This window comes from Solea solea, chromosome 5 (assembly GCF_958295425.1).
Source record: "Solea solea chromosome 5, fSolSol10.1, whole genome shotgun sequence".
In the NCBI taxonomy this organism is placed as follows: Eukaryota; Metazoa; Chordata; class Actinopteri; order Pleuronectiformes; family Soleidae; genus Solea; species Solea solea.
This window is the reverse complement of record NC_081138.1, coordinates 28497920-28510838: the sequence shown is the minus strand read 5'-3', so window position 1 is coordinate 28510838 and position 12919 is coordinate 28497920. Positions and strand designations below refer to the sequence as shown.

Here is a 12919-nt window from a genome sequence, read left to right as displayed (position 1 = left end):
GTTGTGTGTCAAGGTTTGGGTAACACAGCTTACTTTAACACAAAAAAAAAACCCAGCAATGTCTTGTGGGGTTCGGGGTTGGGCTCGGTTAGTGCTTTCTCATGTTCAGACAGAAAAATGCAACCCAAGCCTTGTTCTTGGCCCGACTTCGAACCAGACGAATCAATCAACTGACAAACTACTCGTTCTCGCTGTTAGCTTTGAAATTTACCACAAAATCCATTTTCCTGCTGCTGCTTACGTATACCTTAACATAGATAATTTAATTCAGTATAACATGTAGTCTCACCCACCGCTGTGTCATTTTAGAATTTTTAGCCCAATTTTATACGTTAAAAGTTCAGTTTTATACGTTTTAAGTAAGTTAGGTTTTTGGCAGCAGGGTAGTGTCTTGGGGCCGCTTGCTTTGCCCACCCTGTTTGCCCAGCCAGTACTGAAAACTAACAAATATTAACCCATATTTTCCAGGGGACTAGTTAATGGAAACTGTAAACCAGCAAAATGTAAAATATTTTGTCAGTTATCGTTCTCAATGACAGGTCCACAGATCTAGAACTGTGAAAAATCTGTGAAAAAACATAAACCAAAATTCAAAACAAGTGTAAATCTGTGACACAGAGATCCTGGTTTACATATCTTAAGTTTTACTTTTTTCATATTCCGTTGCTGTTCTTTGTTGTGGTTTTCAGTCACTTTTTTAAATCCCTGTTTGTTGTCATCACTGTATGATTATTGTCATAATCTTTCCTGTTTTTTGTCAGTGTCTGTTTTATTGTCAGTCGCTCTGCTTGTTAGAGTTAGAGTTAGAGTGTTTGTTTTATTCTTTAAGCCCAACTAGGGACAAGGACTCCAAATTAGCTAAGGCTTTGGCATCCTATATACACGACACAGGTTACACTTCTTATATGTATCATATGTGACAAATAAAGAGCATAGAATTATGATGTCAGTGAGCTAATAAACTGATATAATCCTGTTACCAATTGCAACCTCGCGCTGCGTCACTCACTCATGAGTACGTATTGATCATCAATGATAAATGTGTTCCTGCCTCCTCGTGTTCCATATCCCCTGGACTGGCAGTTGGGAGTCCAGATCTGATTGTGCCTTTTTCAACATTCCCACATTCACTCAAAACACAACTCTGTGTGTATTGTGTGGGAAGTATTGACATGCTGTTATTGAGTCTGGCTGAGCTTTCTTGGTGATGATATCAGTGCAGTAGAATGCCTCAAATCCCCAGATATTATGGAGCGAGAAAAGCCATTTGTTTTGCCAGCCTTGTTGTTTATTGGAGCCACGGGCTCTCACTCTTCTCGCTTTTCCCTCTTTCTGTCTGGTTCTAGCCTCTTTGCAGACCCCTTGCCTCATCTATGTTTCTGTTTTGTCTTGTTTTGTCTGAAACAGACACACATATGCGCAGTACATGTTATGGCGGCTACAAGAGAGGACAATGTGTTAGGCCTTTATTTGGGGCTGTGACCAAGTCGGAGTGTTGCTGTGCCAGTACAGAGTACGCCTACGGGGAGCCGTGCCAGCCCTGCCCACCACAAAGCTCTGGTATGGATATTCCAATCACTCCACCCTTTACACATGTGGAGCCACCTCACTCTGCCTGACACACACACACACACACACACACAAGCTGCAAACACAGCTTGCGTTAAATTCAAAACACACCTGTCAATGTCAGAATGACCAGATGAAACGCTCTGTCTTCCCCTGACATACCAGATTGGATTTCAGTGAAATGGTCACGGCTGAGACACACACAATCAAGAGACTCCACACACAAGCATGCATCACACACAAAAAAACACACTTCATGCAGTCACTTCTCATTAGTCCTGCCAATTAAAGTCCTCTGTATCAACACACGCCAGACCTGCACCACATTAAGGAGCTGCTTTTATATACATTCAGGCCAAATGAGAAAGCATAGAAATGGATAATGACATGGTGTGAACGTCTTACTTTGAGATTTCTTGGATTTTGGCTCATGCAATGTTTTATGACACTGTTTTGTTGTGTTTTTTTTATTTTTTATCAAATCAACTTGTGTGTTTTCTTGCAGCTGAGTTCCTGGCTCTGTGTCCTAATAGCATTGGCATAACTGGTGATGGAAGAGGTAATGACCACAAGGTTTTAAAGCTTGTGTGTTACATGCATTAAAGCTGTAGTGGGTAACTTTTAAATACAAACAATAAAAATGTAAATGTCTCCCTGTATAGCAGTGTATAAATCATGTCACCCAGTGACATTTGGGAAGTTATTTGTTTCACAAAGACCAAACATAGGTAGAATAGTAATATCAATAACTATTAAAAAAAATCATTAAAAGTTACACACTGCAGCTTTAAAAGCAGATATTATTAGATGTTTTCCTATTCTGATTTTCCATGGTTTATTCTTTACCTGGTCAGATATTAACGAGTGTGCCCTCGACCCTGAAATCTGCCAGAATGGAGTGTGTGAGAACATGCTGAGGACGTACAAATGCACCTGCAATGAGGGTTTTGAGGTTGACCTCACGGGAAAAAACTGTGTTGGTAGGTGCAGCGATTAAAAAAAATACAAAGGTGAACAGCTTTGACGTCGGTGGAGTAATCTGTGTGTGTGTGTCTGTGTGTTTCCTCTCAGACATCGACGAGTGTGTGATGAACAGAATGCTCTGTGAAAACGGGCTGTGCAGGAACACGCCGGGCAGTTTCACCTGTCAGTGTCCCAAAGGATACCGCTTTGACTCCGAGACGGACGTCTGCGAGGGTCAGAGACTCTCTGTCGTTCGGTTTATTATCACTGTCTGCCTGCATGAGCCGCGTCTGCTGTGCCGGACTGATGTGAAGACAAAATAACAACACGCTTTTGTTGGGTTTTTGTCTCCAATAGATGTGAACGAGTGTGTGTCCAGTCCCTGTATCAACGGAGAATGTAAGAACAGCCCAGGGTCCTTTGTGTGTTTGTGTTCAATGGGCAGTTCACTAGACAGCTCTGGTCTGGATTGCATAGGTAAGTGAGCATTTAAAATAAATAAATAGATGAAAAGAAATATGTATATGTATGTAAAATTTTGTGCCAATCCTGTAATTTTCATATTTGGAAAGATTAAGCTATGAATACATGGTCTTTGTCTTAACTAGTGTCACTTCACTGCAGTAAAGCAATGGAGATAAATTCATTATCATTTTATTTGTGTTGCACATTAAACTGAGGTCAATTTATGTGCTTAACAGAAATAAAGAAGCACAAATAAGTCCTCCTTCTTGACTAAGTGGTTTGTTTTTTTAGCTGCACGCAGACAAACAGCTGCAATATTGCCGGTAAAATGTTTTGTCTCGTAAAACAGAAACTACTAAGAGCACCTGCTGGCTGAAAATAGTCAATGATCGCTGTGAGGTCAACATCAACGGAGCTACACTGAAGTCCCATTGCTGCGCCACACTGGGCGAGGCCTGGAACAGCCCGTGTGCCAAATGTGTAAAAGGTGACACAATGAAATTATGCAAAACCGTATCGTAGTTTCAGCGTTAAGTGCGATGACTGATGTTGTATTGTGCATACTCCTCTTTTTAGATCCAATCTGTGGTAAAGGCTTTGCTAGAGTGAAGGGGAATAACTGTGAAGGTAAGTTTGTGGTGCTGAAACCTTTTTGATCTAGAAATGATTAGATGTTGTTGACAGGATGGACATCACATTCAAAGTCAGACTTTCTGTTTCTTGTGAAATAGTTGATGACATTGCTGTTTTTGTTTCTGATTGTCAGATGTGGATGAATGTCAAGTGTTTCCTGGAGTGTGTATCAACGGCAAGTGCATCAACACACCAGGCTCCTTTTTCTGTCAGTGTCCTCCGGGGATGACCGTTGATGTCAGTGGCAGGATGTGTATTGGTGGGTATTACACACACAATGTGAGTTTGTTCTGCTTGTAGATTGGGTAATACTTTCTTTGCTCTGATTTCACTTTACTTTGAGTATGTGTGTTTTCCTGTGACTTCCAGACCTGCGTACGGAGCATTGTTACCTCACCCATGAGGATGAGCGCTGTGGTGCTCCGATCTCAGGGAAACACCGCGTGGACGCCTGCTGCTGCTCAGTCGGCGTGGCGTGGGGCCCTGAATGTGATGAGTGTCCGGAGAAGGGATCTCCAGACTATGCACAGCTCTGTCCTCGGGGGCCAGGCTTCTCACACAGGGGGGACTTCATTAATGGCAGACCCTTCCTGAAAGGTATCATGATCTCCAAAGACTGTATAGACTGTGGGATTTTGCATCAATGGTCTCTCACATCTGTCCTTATCGTTCTTCTCTGTGTCATAGACATAAACGAATGCAGGATGATAAACACGCTGTGCTCACATGGGAGGTGCAGAAACACCATTGGCAGCTTCCGTTGCCGCTGTGACAACGGCTACGCCCTGGACTTCGATGAACGCAATTGTACTGGTGAGTAGCTGTGGTGGGATTAGCAGATTATTCATTCAGTCAATTAAAAAAATATTTGTAATCTAAACAATCTGAAAAAATATCTTTGGACAAAGTGCACCCAGCAATGGTGGACACAGAACTGCAATCGCTTTTAGCCACGTTAGCAGCTCTTGCTACATAATTATCCACGACAGGCACTGCTCTGCTAACCTCAAATAGCCACGTCCAGCACGTACAGTAGCATCTAGTGAAGCATATGATTGACTTTATGTTGGAGAAAATGAACCTGCCAATGTCGGACAAAGCAATTTGCCATCACAATCACTTTTAGCAACATTAGCAACAGACCCTGCAAACTTGATGTTGAGCAATACAGCAACAAGTTCTTCCCTCGGAAGCTACTTGCTTGTATGTAGCTGCATTCACACCAAACGCTTATATTTTTTTTACGTTATTTGCACCACAGGATCACTGCATTTTTGTTCTACATCACCAGCTGGTCAGCCCGAGCTCAAACCGCCAGCTTTAGCAACTCCTTCACTGACTATTTTTCACATATTTTCGTCCCGGTACATATAGCAACTTGTGTTTTGGAGCGTCGGGTGCCCACACACAGAAATGATCATTTTCTCCTCCATTTTGAGCAGAGTCTGGGTGTCTGCAAGTATGTGACATCATCCAGAGAATCTCAACAAAGTTAATCATTTTTAACTCAAGTGTTGGAGTGAAAAACGTACACATGATTTGTGCCACGCAGCCTGACCGACCCCAAATTCACGTCTACTCGCGTCTGTGCGTTGACTTTGTATGAAACCCGCACTGCGTCTGCTGTAAACACACTTCGTGTTATATAATGAATAATGATTTCTTTGTACTCCTACTACAAAAGAACAACAAAGCCTTAAAAAAGTAAGGACAACATCAACATCAATACTGACTGTCAGCCAAATTATTCAAGTAAATATTATTATCAGCGATTCACACTTTGAATCAGCAGTTATTGTTACAGGTTCATCAGCTGCAACATCATTACAGCGTTTTGCGTTGCATTTCAAACAGTCTATGCATTTTCCATCAGTGCCCCTCTTCTGAATACCTCTGCCAACACCAATTACAGTAAAATGGTGTAAAGCCTTCGCCTACATTCAACTCATTCACTCTAATGGCAATCTGGCTGCGTTGGACATGTCGGAGCCAGTCCTTATTGTCTGGTTAGATGCATTACTGCTCTGTTGAAATGTGCACACACTCATTTATGGTTTAAATGCCAGTGTCGGTACTTTCTCTGAAATTATTTATAGGCTCCACATAAGTAAATGATATCTAGGACCTTTTAACCCTGTATGAGTGATATACCAGTCGCTGAGTAAAGTGTTTCAAAATGTGGATTAAAATCAAAAGGAACTGTGCCTTAGGTTTTAGACTTTGGCAGAATCAGCTTAAAGACCTTAAATCCCCCCTTAATTGTATTTTATAGTGTTTCCTTAATGTTTTTACCTTCTGTTAAGTATTTCATTCTTTGTTTGCCTCACAATGACATTTCTTTCTTTAGCGATATTGCTTTTTTACGACGGACCTTATCTGTCTTCACCTCCGTGTTAAATCACTCAGTTTTCTCAGTTATATATGGATGTTATTGTAATTTCATGAGGAAACTTTACTCTCTTCATTTCCTGCAGACATTGACGAGTGCCGCATCTCTCCGGACCTGTGTGGACAAGGCCGGTGCGTCAACACACCGGGAGACTTTGAGTGCGAGTGCTTTGAGGGTTATGAGAGCGGCTTCATGATGATGAAGAACTGCATGGGTACGTGATGAGTCCTCGCACCTCCACAACTTCCAGATAATAAAATACACACAGCTAATCACACGATTTGCTTCAGTTACACTACATGCAGCCATTGCACTTTTTAAATTTTTTTTATATGAAATAATTTTGTTTAAAAGTTGCGAGTGAGAAACTGGATCTCCTCCTCCAACACCCTGTTAAAAGTGGCATGGTCTGAGCGCACGGAGCTCTGCCAACCAACACAGCTTTCCACAGATTAGAAAGCCTGCCACGCTACAGTCACAACTCAGTCATCGCCTCCGTGCTCCCACATGGGCCGTAAGCTGTGGATGAGGTGCTTGGGCTAACATGCCAGACCTGGAACTCACTGTTTAGACGGCTAATGAGATCTGAAATTTGCAGACTGCGTGCAGCTCAGCCATTGTCACAATTGCTTCACATAACTCGTCCATGAAGAAGGCAATTTATTTATTTTTTAAAGTTGAGCTACATAAGGTGATAGGTTTCTGTTATAATGTATATCAAAGTTTGAGCACATAGAAATGTGGTGAAAGAAAAATCTCCATCCACTGCTGTCACAATAATATTAATGTTCTCCAAGGTAAGGAGTAGGTGGTTCAAAAGTACAGTTGGATGAGAAGGTGTAACTTGATGTGCAAGTAGCTGTTGATAAATGATCGCATTTTGTTGTAAGTAATATTTGCTTTTTGCTCTGGGTCGGGGGGAATGTTGTAATACCATCAGTCCACACACACAGTGCCGTCTCTTGTTACCTTTTTTTTCGCCGTTTCTGCTGTTTTTCAGGTTTTCCAGTGTCATATGATTTCTAAAGATCATTCTTCATTCACTGAACTATTTCCACTGCACTTAGTCATCGCTACCTTCGACTGATGCACCAACTTTTCCACCAACCTTCAAGCAGAAAACACCTTTTAGTACACAATTCATACAGCACCGACATTTTTCCTAAATTTTATACTCGACCTTACATGTGGGAAGGCGTTTCGCTTGCATACACACTCAATGTATATTTAGAAGTGACTGATTCTGATTCTTAAGGACACACACGATCGGCTGCCCTGCAAAATGGCTCTTGCATACAGCTACAAATGCTAATTTTCTGCCATCTGTAAAAATACTTAGTGCCCTATTTCTGTTGCAGTATGTCTTTAACACTGCTTGATTAAATTCTTGGGGAAAAACTGCGCGCACACACACAAGATGGAGAATCTCAATACTTTTGTTGGCCTAAAGCCGCTATTGGACAAAAATTGCTTGCTGTGGCAAAAGACAGGATCCGGGACTCAGAGTAACGCGGGCAGGGTATCAATTGTGAGATAATTATACTAATTGGGCAATTAGGCTAGCAAAAATAATTAACTGGTAAAAAATTGCACAGCTCCTTGACCAAACTCTTTATTTTTCTTACTGTCAGTCTGCATTCTTAACATTGCTGCCAGTGATGGAGCTGCTGCTCGTGTTCCTTCCACTTTAGTCCCATATTTGTAGGACTCATTGTCCTTAAAATGGGCCAAAGCCAATCAGTTATCGATCCCCTGGACCAGGTCCGAGTGTGACTGAATCCAGACACTGTAGAATAAAATACCTGTGTCTGTCTTCCACCATCAGACATCGACGAGTGTGAGAGGAATCCTCTGCTGTGCCGTGGAGGTGAATGTGTAAACAGTGAGGGCAGCTTCCAGTGTGTGTGCCCAGACGGACATGAGATTGCACCTGATGGCTCGGCCTGTCTCGGTGAGTAATACGAATAAACTGTACATGTGTAAGTACTGTGTATTTTAGTTATTTATTTATTTGTTTGATTCAAAAGGGACAATTCTTACCATGTGATGCACTTTACCAGATAAGAGCATCGAGCTCATTCACACCTGCGATTACGTTTTCACACGTAACCCGTAGCACATCGTAGGCGTACGCTCGTCAGTCCATCTATCTAAATTATTTAAATGCACTTTGTGTAAACAAGCATAATATTTTGTCATACTTTTATACAAATGTCACTTAATCTTGTCTGGGCGTAACCCAACGTAAACCAAAAAGGCAAAGTAGGTCAAATAAAATAGTTTGTACATTCCACAGATAAGAGGGGAAGGATTTAAAAATAAATAAATGGGATGGGTGGGGTTAGGGCAAGGTCAGTCTCGTTCTGAAAAACTCACAGCTGAAACATGTGGTTCGCTTTTCCATTATACAGTTCTAGCACCAACTTAAATCAACTTCACTTGGGTTTTTGTTGCTTATCCATTAAGGATAGTATCTGGTACCTGGTGCTTTTGTAGTATCTACTCTGGCCTATACTGAAATGTGATGTCAACAGACTGCCGGCCACCGATTGGTCAGAGAGTGTAGCCACTGGAAAGAGTCATGAGAATCAAAACCGAACAATGCCGTACTGTAAATGAGTTAAAAAGACTTAAAAATCCTGAAAATATGCGTTTATCTCCAACATTTAGTAAGGACATTTCTAAAATCTCAATATTTAACAGAGGAGTCGAAAACCCGGCGATCGTGAGCCCAATCACAACCCGGTGAACCTTCAGTTCAGTGACAATAAGTACTGAACTAATCTTTTTAATTTTATTAAATCTTTTTAACCACGTTGAGGAGGGGCTGTGAAGTAATGGAAAACGACGTGCCAGATACCAAATTTCACATTTTGGTTATTTGAGCACCAAGCGGCACCTGCTCACTAACTACGTTAACAAGTAACCGCTGTCTTCCTTCCCATTGTTGCACATCTCCCACGATTAGCTTAGAGCATTGAGCCATCGCTCTAATGACCTCATGCAGTGTATTATGGGGGTGGAGTGGCTCAGTGGTTAAGACCCTACCTTGTGTACGAAAGACATCATGGTCGCAAGTTCGATTCCACCCCTGGCTAATTGTACTTGATTCCATTGTAAGTCGCTTTGGATAAAAGCGTCTGCTAAATGACATGTAATGTAATGTAATTCAATGATGAAACAATCACCGCTCCATAAACTCATTTCTTGTCTCCATTACCACCCAAACTAATTAAAGCATTAGCTGAAAAATGACTTACTTCATCTCCTGTGAGACGACGGTTATTCTATTGTTTTTTCACGTGTTGGGTTGAAAATGACGATCATAATCTAGAACTTAATAATAACAAAGTACAGATGAGCGTGATAAGATGTGCTTAGTAAAACATTAAAAAAAGCCCCATTTATCTACGTCGGGTTAAAAATCCATCACGGAACAGTCTGAACACTGATTAATGATCGTCACTGTAATTAACTGGTCTCACGCAGGTGTTTAATTATGTAGATCATGAAGACAATTACGTGCAAGGGGTCTACCGACATTGTTAAGGCCAATGATGATCTTTTTGGCTATGTTTTTCTTGTAAAATATAACAGTATAATATTGCAAAGGATACACAAAACTCTGTATATGTATTTCTATGTCTGCACTGCAGCGCACTTAAATAAATGAGGTAAAAGTCATGTATAAACGTGAAACAGGTACAAAAAAAAAACTCATTTATGACATATTAATCAGCCGAATTAGCACTGAAATGACTTTCAGTGGAGCAGCATCAGGCATTGCCGGACTTGAATTGTGAGTCCGATGCTTCCCTTTGCATGCGCTCCATGTGGCAGATGTTGAGAGATGATCAACTTTCCCAACGTCAGCCAATCAAATCACGTCATAGCTCAAATACTAAAGGTTGTTCTCCCCTTGTTACCAAAGTTGAACATTAAAAGGCAACTGTCCGTATCATCATTTGTTCTTTTACGTCAAAAACAGTTGGTTCCAAATTATTGAATGCAAGTTATTGCTGAATTTGAACATAGAGATACCTAGAGATGGGTGCCAAATGATTTAGGACTCCATCCTGACTTGCATTGACTACAGATAAAAACTGAATCTGGCTTATTTACAGAAATAATTATTAATGAAGGATGTAAAACTCCACCACAACCATCATTCAACCATCATTCGTACCGTTCATGTTCTAACAATTACATGTATTCTTTATTTTTTCACAGATATCAATGAGTGTGAGTTGAGTGACAGGCTGTGCAGGAACGGCCAGTGTGTTAATATGATTGGCCGCTACCAGTGTTCCTGCAACACGGGATACAAATCCACCGAAAACAGAGTGGAGTGTGTTGGTAGGTGCCGAAAGCCTGACTTTCCATTTCTAAAGACATACTCTTGTTCATATTCCAGCAGTGTGTGTGTGTGTGTGTGTGACAGTGTGTCTCTGTGTCTGCCAGACATTGATGAGTGTACCATTGAGAACGGCGGCTGTGAGACTTTCTGCACCAACTCAGAGGGAAGTTACGAGTGTAGCTGTCACAGTGGCTACGCCCTGATGCCCGATCTGAGAAGTTGCACTGGTAAGTATCCGTTTGTATCTTCTGTCATCACACTTACAGAAGAAACTTGATTATTTTTGTGCCTTTACCGTTAAGACAACCCCTTTATTCAGTGTAGTGTGTTAGTTTATTTGTCCTGTGAATTACACATATGGTGGCACGAAAGCTACTTCAAAAGGTTGTGTTTAGAAGAACCTGATTTAAAGGCAGGAATAAAGCAGCACATCGTGAAACCTTTAAACTGTAGAAAGGCACTGCTGTAATTGACGGGCATTTAGCTAAAGCCTTGGTTCTCAAATTGTGGTACTGTGGACTCCAAGCTTCCTCTTGTTAGTAATAATTGTGTTCCTTCCAATATTTTCACAGCTTCACATTATTAGCTTCAAAATATTAAGGTGGTGGTCATTCTTATTCCCATTGTGTTAAATACTAATGTTATGGGATGGAGGATGTCTAACCTGAGCCCCTGACATCAGAGGAACATGGATGACCCATCTCTTCATCACTGAAATGCTGTAATGACAGCACTCTTCTTCCATTTTTAGCTTCTTTGCAGCATAGGCAGTGTATTTTAAAGCCGTAAATGTGTTGATGTCCTTTGAAAATGAGTAGAAATGTCCAAGAATTGACAATTAGGTGGCAGTGGCTGAAGAAGCCCAAATCTGGCTTTGAACAGTTGCTGACGTCTCTCTGTTTCCCAGACTGAAATCCCACTTGGGTGGTCACCATTTTCATAGTGATGATGAAGTCATCCACGCTGTGAAGGAACATGTGCAGGCTTCTTAAGGTGATAGAAAATTGGTGGAACCAAGAACATTTGCGTTAAAGGGGACAATGTTGAAAACAACACAGGAAAAAACTTTCTCCTGTGACGTTTTTTGTGAGCATTTGCTTAGTAGAACAGCCAATAGCGGCATTCTCCTGTTTTCTTTGGTCTGCTTTGTGATTGGTCAGTCATCCTACCTACAGTTGACTATGACAAAGCTTCAAACAGAGTCTACTTGGGAGGAGGAATAGTTCTCCCTCTTACATCGTTTGATTTATGTCATGTTATGTTATTATTATGTAGGGTCAGACTTTATTTACATAGAACATTTCCATCCAAAATGATGTAACTCAAAGTGCTTCACAGGATCAGGCAATACTGAAACCAATATCAGTCCACTATAGTTGTTTTGCATCTTTTAAACTACTAAAAGACTGAGTATGGTATCAGCTCATATCTCTGCCTCTGTGTCTTCAACCTCCAGATATAGACGAGTGCGAGGAGAGTCCAGACATCTGCGACGGAGGCCAGTGCACGAACACACCGGGGACGTACCAGTGTCTGTGCTTCGACGGGTTCATGTCATCTGAGGATATGAAGACCTGCCTGGGTAACACTAACCCCTGCACATTTTTAACGCCCAAAATATAAAACACTGCAGCTACTCCCTCTGCGGCACCGTGCTTATTAAATCCAGGGGTTTCTCAGGGACTTACTGAAACTGCGTAATGATCATATTAGTGGTTCTCCAAGAAATGAGTCATGAGAACAACACTTAATGACTCAGATCCCCGAGTACATGTGTGAGGGAACTGAGAGTCATGTTGTTATTGTTGTTGATTTACAAGACACTGATCATTGTGTTTGTTTGCTTAAGTGGGGTGGAATATGTGACACATGCTGTGGATGTTGCTTCCACTGAAAGTGGAAAGAAAAAATGAATGATGTAAGAGTTTCCAGAAAAATATCACAAAAGCACGATTTCTTATTGCTGGATTTATTAGAAAAACCCCCCCAAAAGATGTCATTCTCTCGTGAGTCACCTTATTATATTATGTGTAACCTGTTTGTCAGGCCGAATCAACAAATTCACTGTCATTCATTGTCACAGCATACCTCACAGCGAGGATGGGTTGTGTTTAGCACATTAACATTCTTGCTCCGTCTCTGTTTCACTCGTCTCTTCCCTCCCTCCCTGTCTAGATGTGGACGAGTGTGAGCTGAACACAAACATCTGTCTGAGCGGGAATTGTGAGAACACTAAGGGATCCTTCATCTGTCACTGCGAGATGGGATACTCTGTACGCAAGGGAACGACCGGCTGCACAGGTGAACGAAGCAAACACACGTCTCTCTCTCTATATATACTTGTGAGGACATAAAGCATTCTGTGGCCCCTTATCCTAAACTTAACCGTCTCAATTAAATGCCTAACCCAAACTCTCACACTAACTCATATAAATATGTCACTATTTGTATACACATGCACAATGTAGGGCTTGATTTGAACAAACTGCAATTGACAGTGAAATTATTCAAAACAAGTTGCCTGTGTGGGATTTGAAAAAAAA

General features: G+C 41.3%; 2 protein-coding genes across 2 annotated transcripts in view; one reads left to right on the top strand and one right to left on the bottom strand.

Moving 5' to 3' along the window:
• fbn1 (fibrillin 1) overlaps positions 1–12919 on the top strand; it is an 88952-nt gene that overhangs the window by 29270 nt on the left and 46763 nt on the right. Inside the window, exons 17-32 of the mRNA XM_058629868.1 lie at positions 1408–1560; positions 2075–2128; positions 2424–2549; positions 2641–2766; positions 2890–3009; positions 3347–3484; positions 3574–3624; positions 3764–3889; positions 4000–4227; positions 4318–4443; positions 6105–6233; positions 7845–7970; positions 10250–10375; positions 10481–10603; positions 11833–11958; positions 12552–12677. Of these exons, the coding sequence (XP_058485851.1) occupies positions 1408–1560; positions 2075–2128; positions 2424–2549; positions 2641–2766; positions 2890–3009; positions 3347–3484; positions 3574–3624; positions 3764–3889; positions 4000–4227; positions 4318–4443; positions 6105–6233; positions 7845–7970; positions 10250–10375; positions 10481–10603; positions 11833–11958; positions 12552–12677 (2004 nt within the window). The remainder of the gene's footprint in view (positions 1–1407; positions 1561–2074; positions 2129–2423; positions 2550–2640; positions 2767–2889; positions 3010–3346; positions 3485–3573; positions 3625–3763; positions 3890–3999; positions 4228–4317; positions 4444–6104; positions 6234–7844; positions 7971–10249; positions 10376–10480; positions 10604–11832; positions 11959–12551; positions 12678–12919) is intronic.
• LOC131459778 (ATP synthase F(0) complex subunit C3, mitochondrial-like) overlaps positions 1–12919 on the bottom strand; it is a 157109-nt gene that overhangs the window by 114027 nt on the left and 30163 nt on the right. The gene's annotated exons all lie outside the window — the stretch shown is intronic.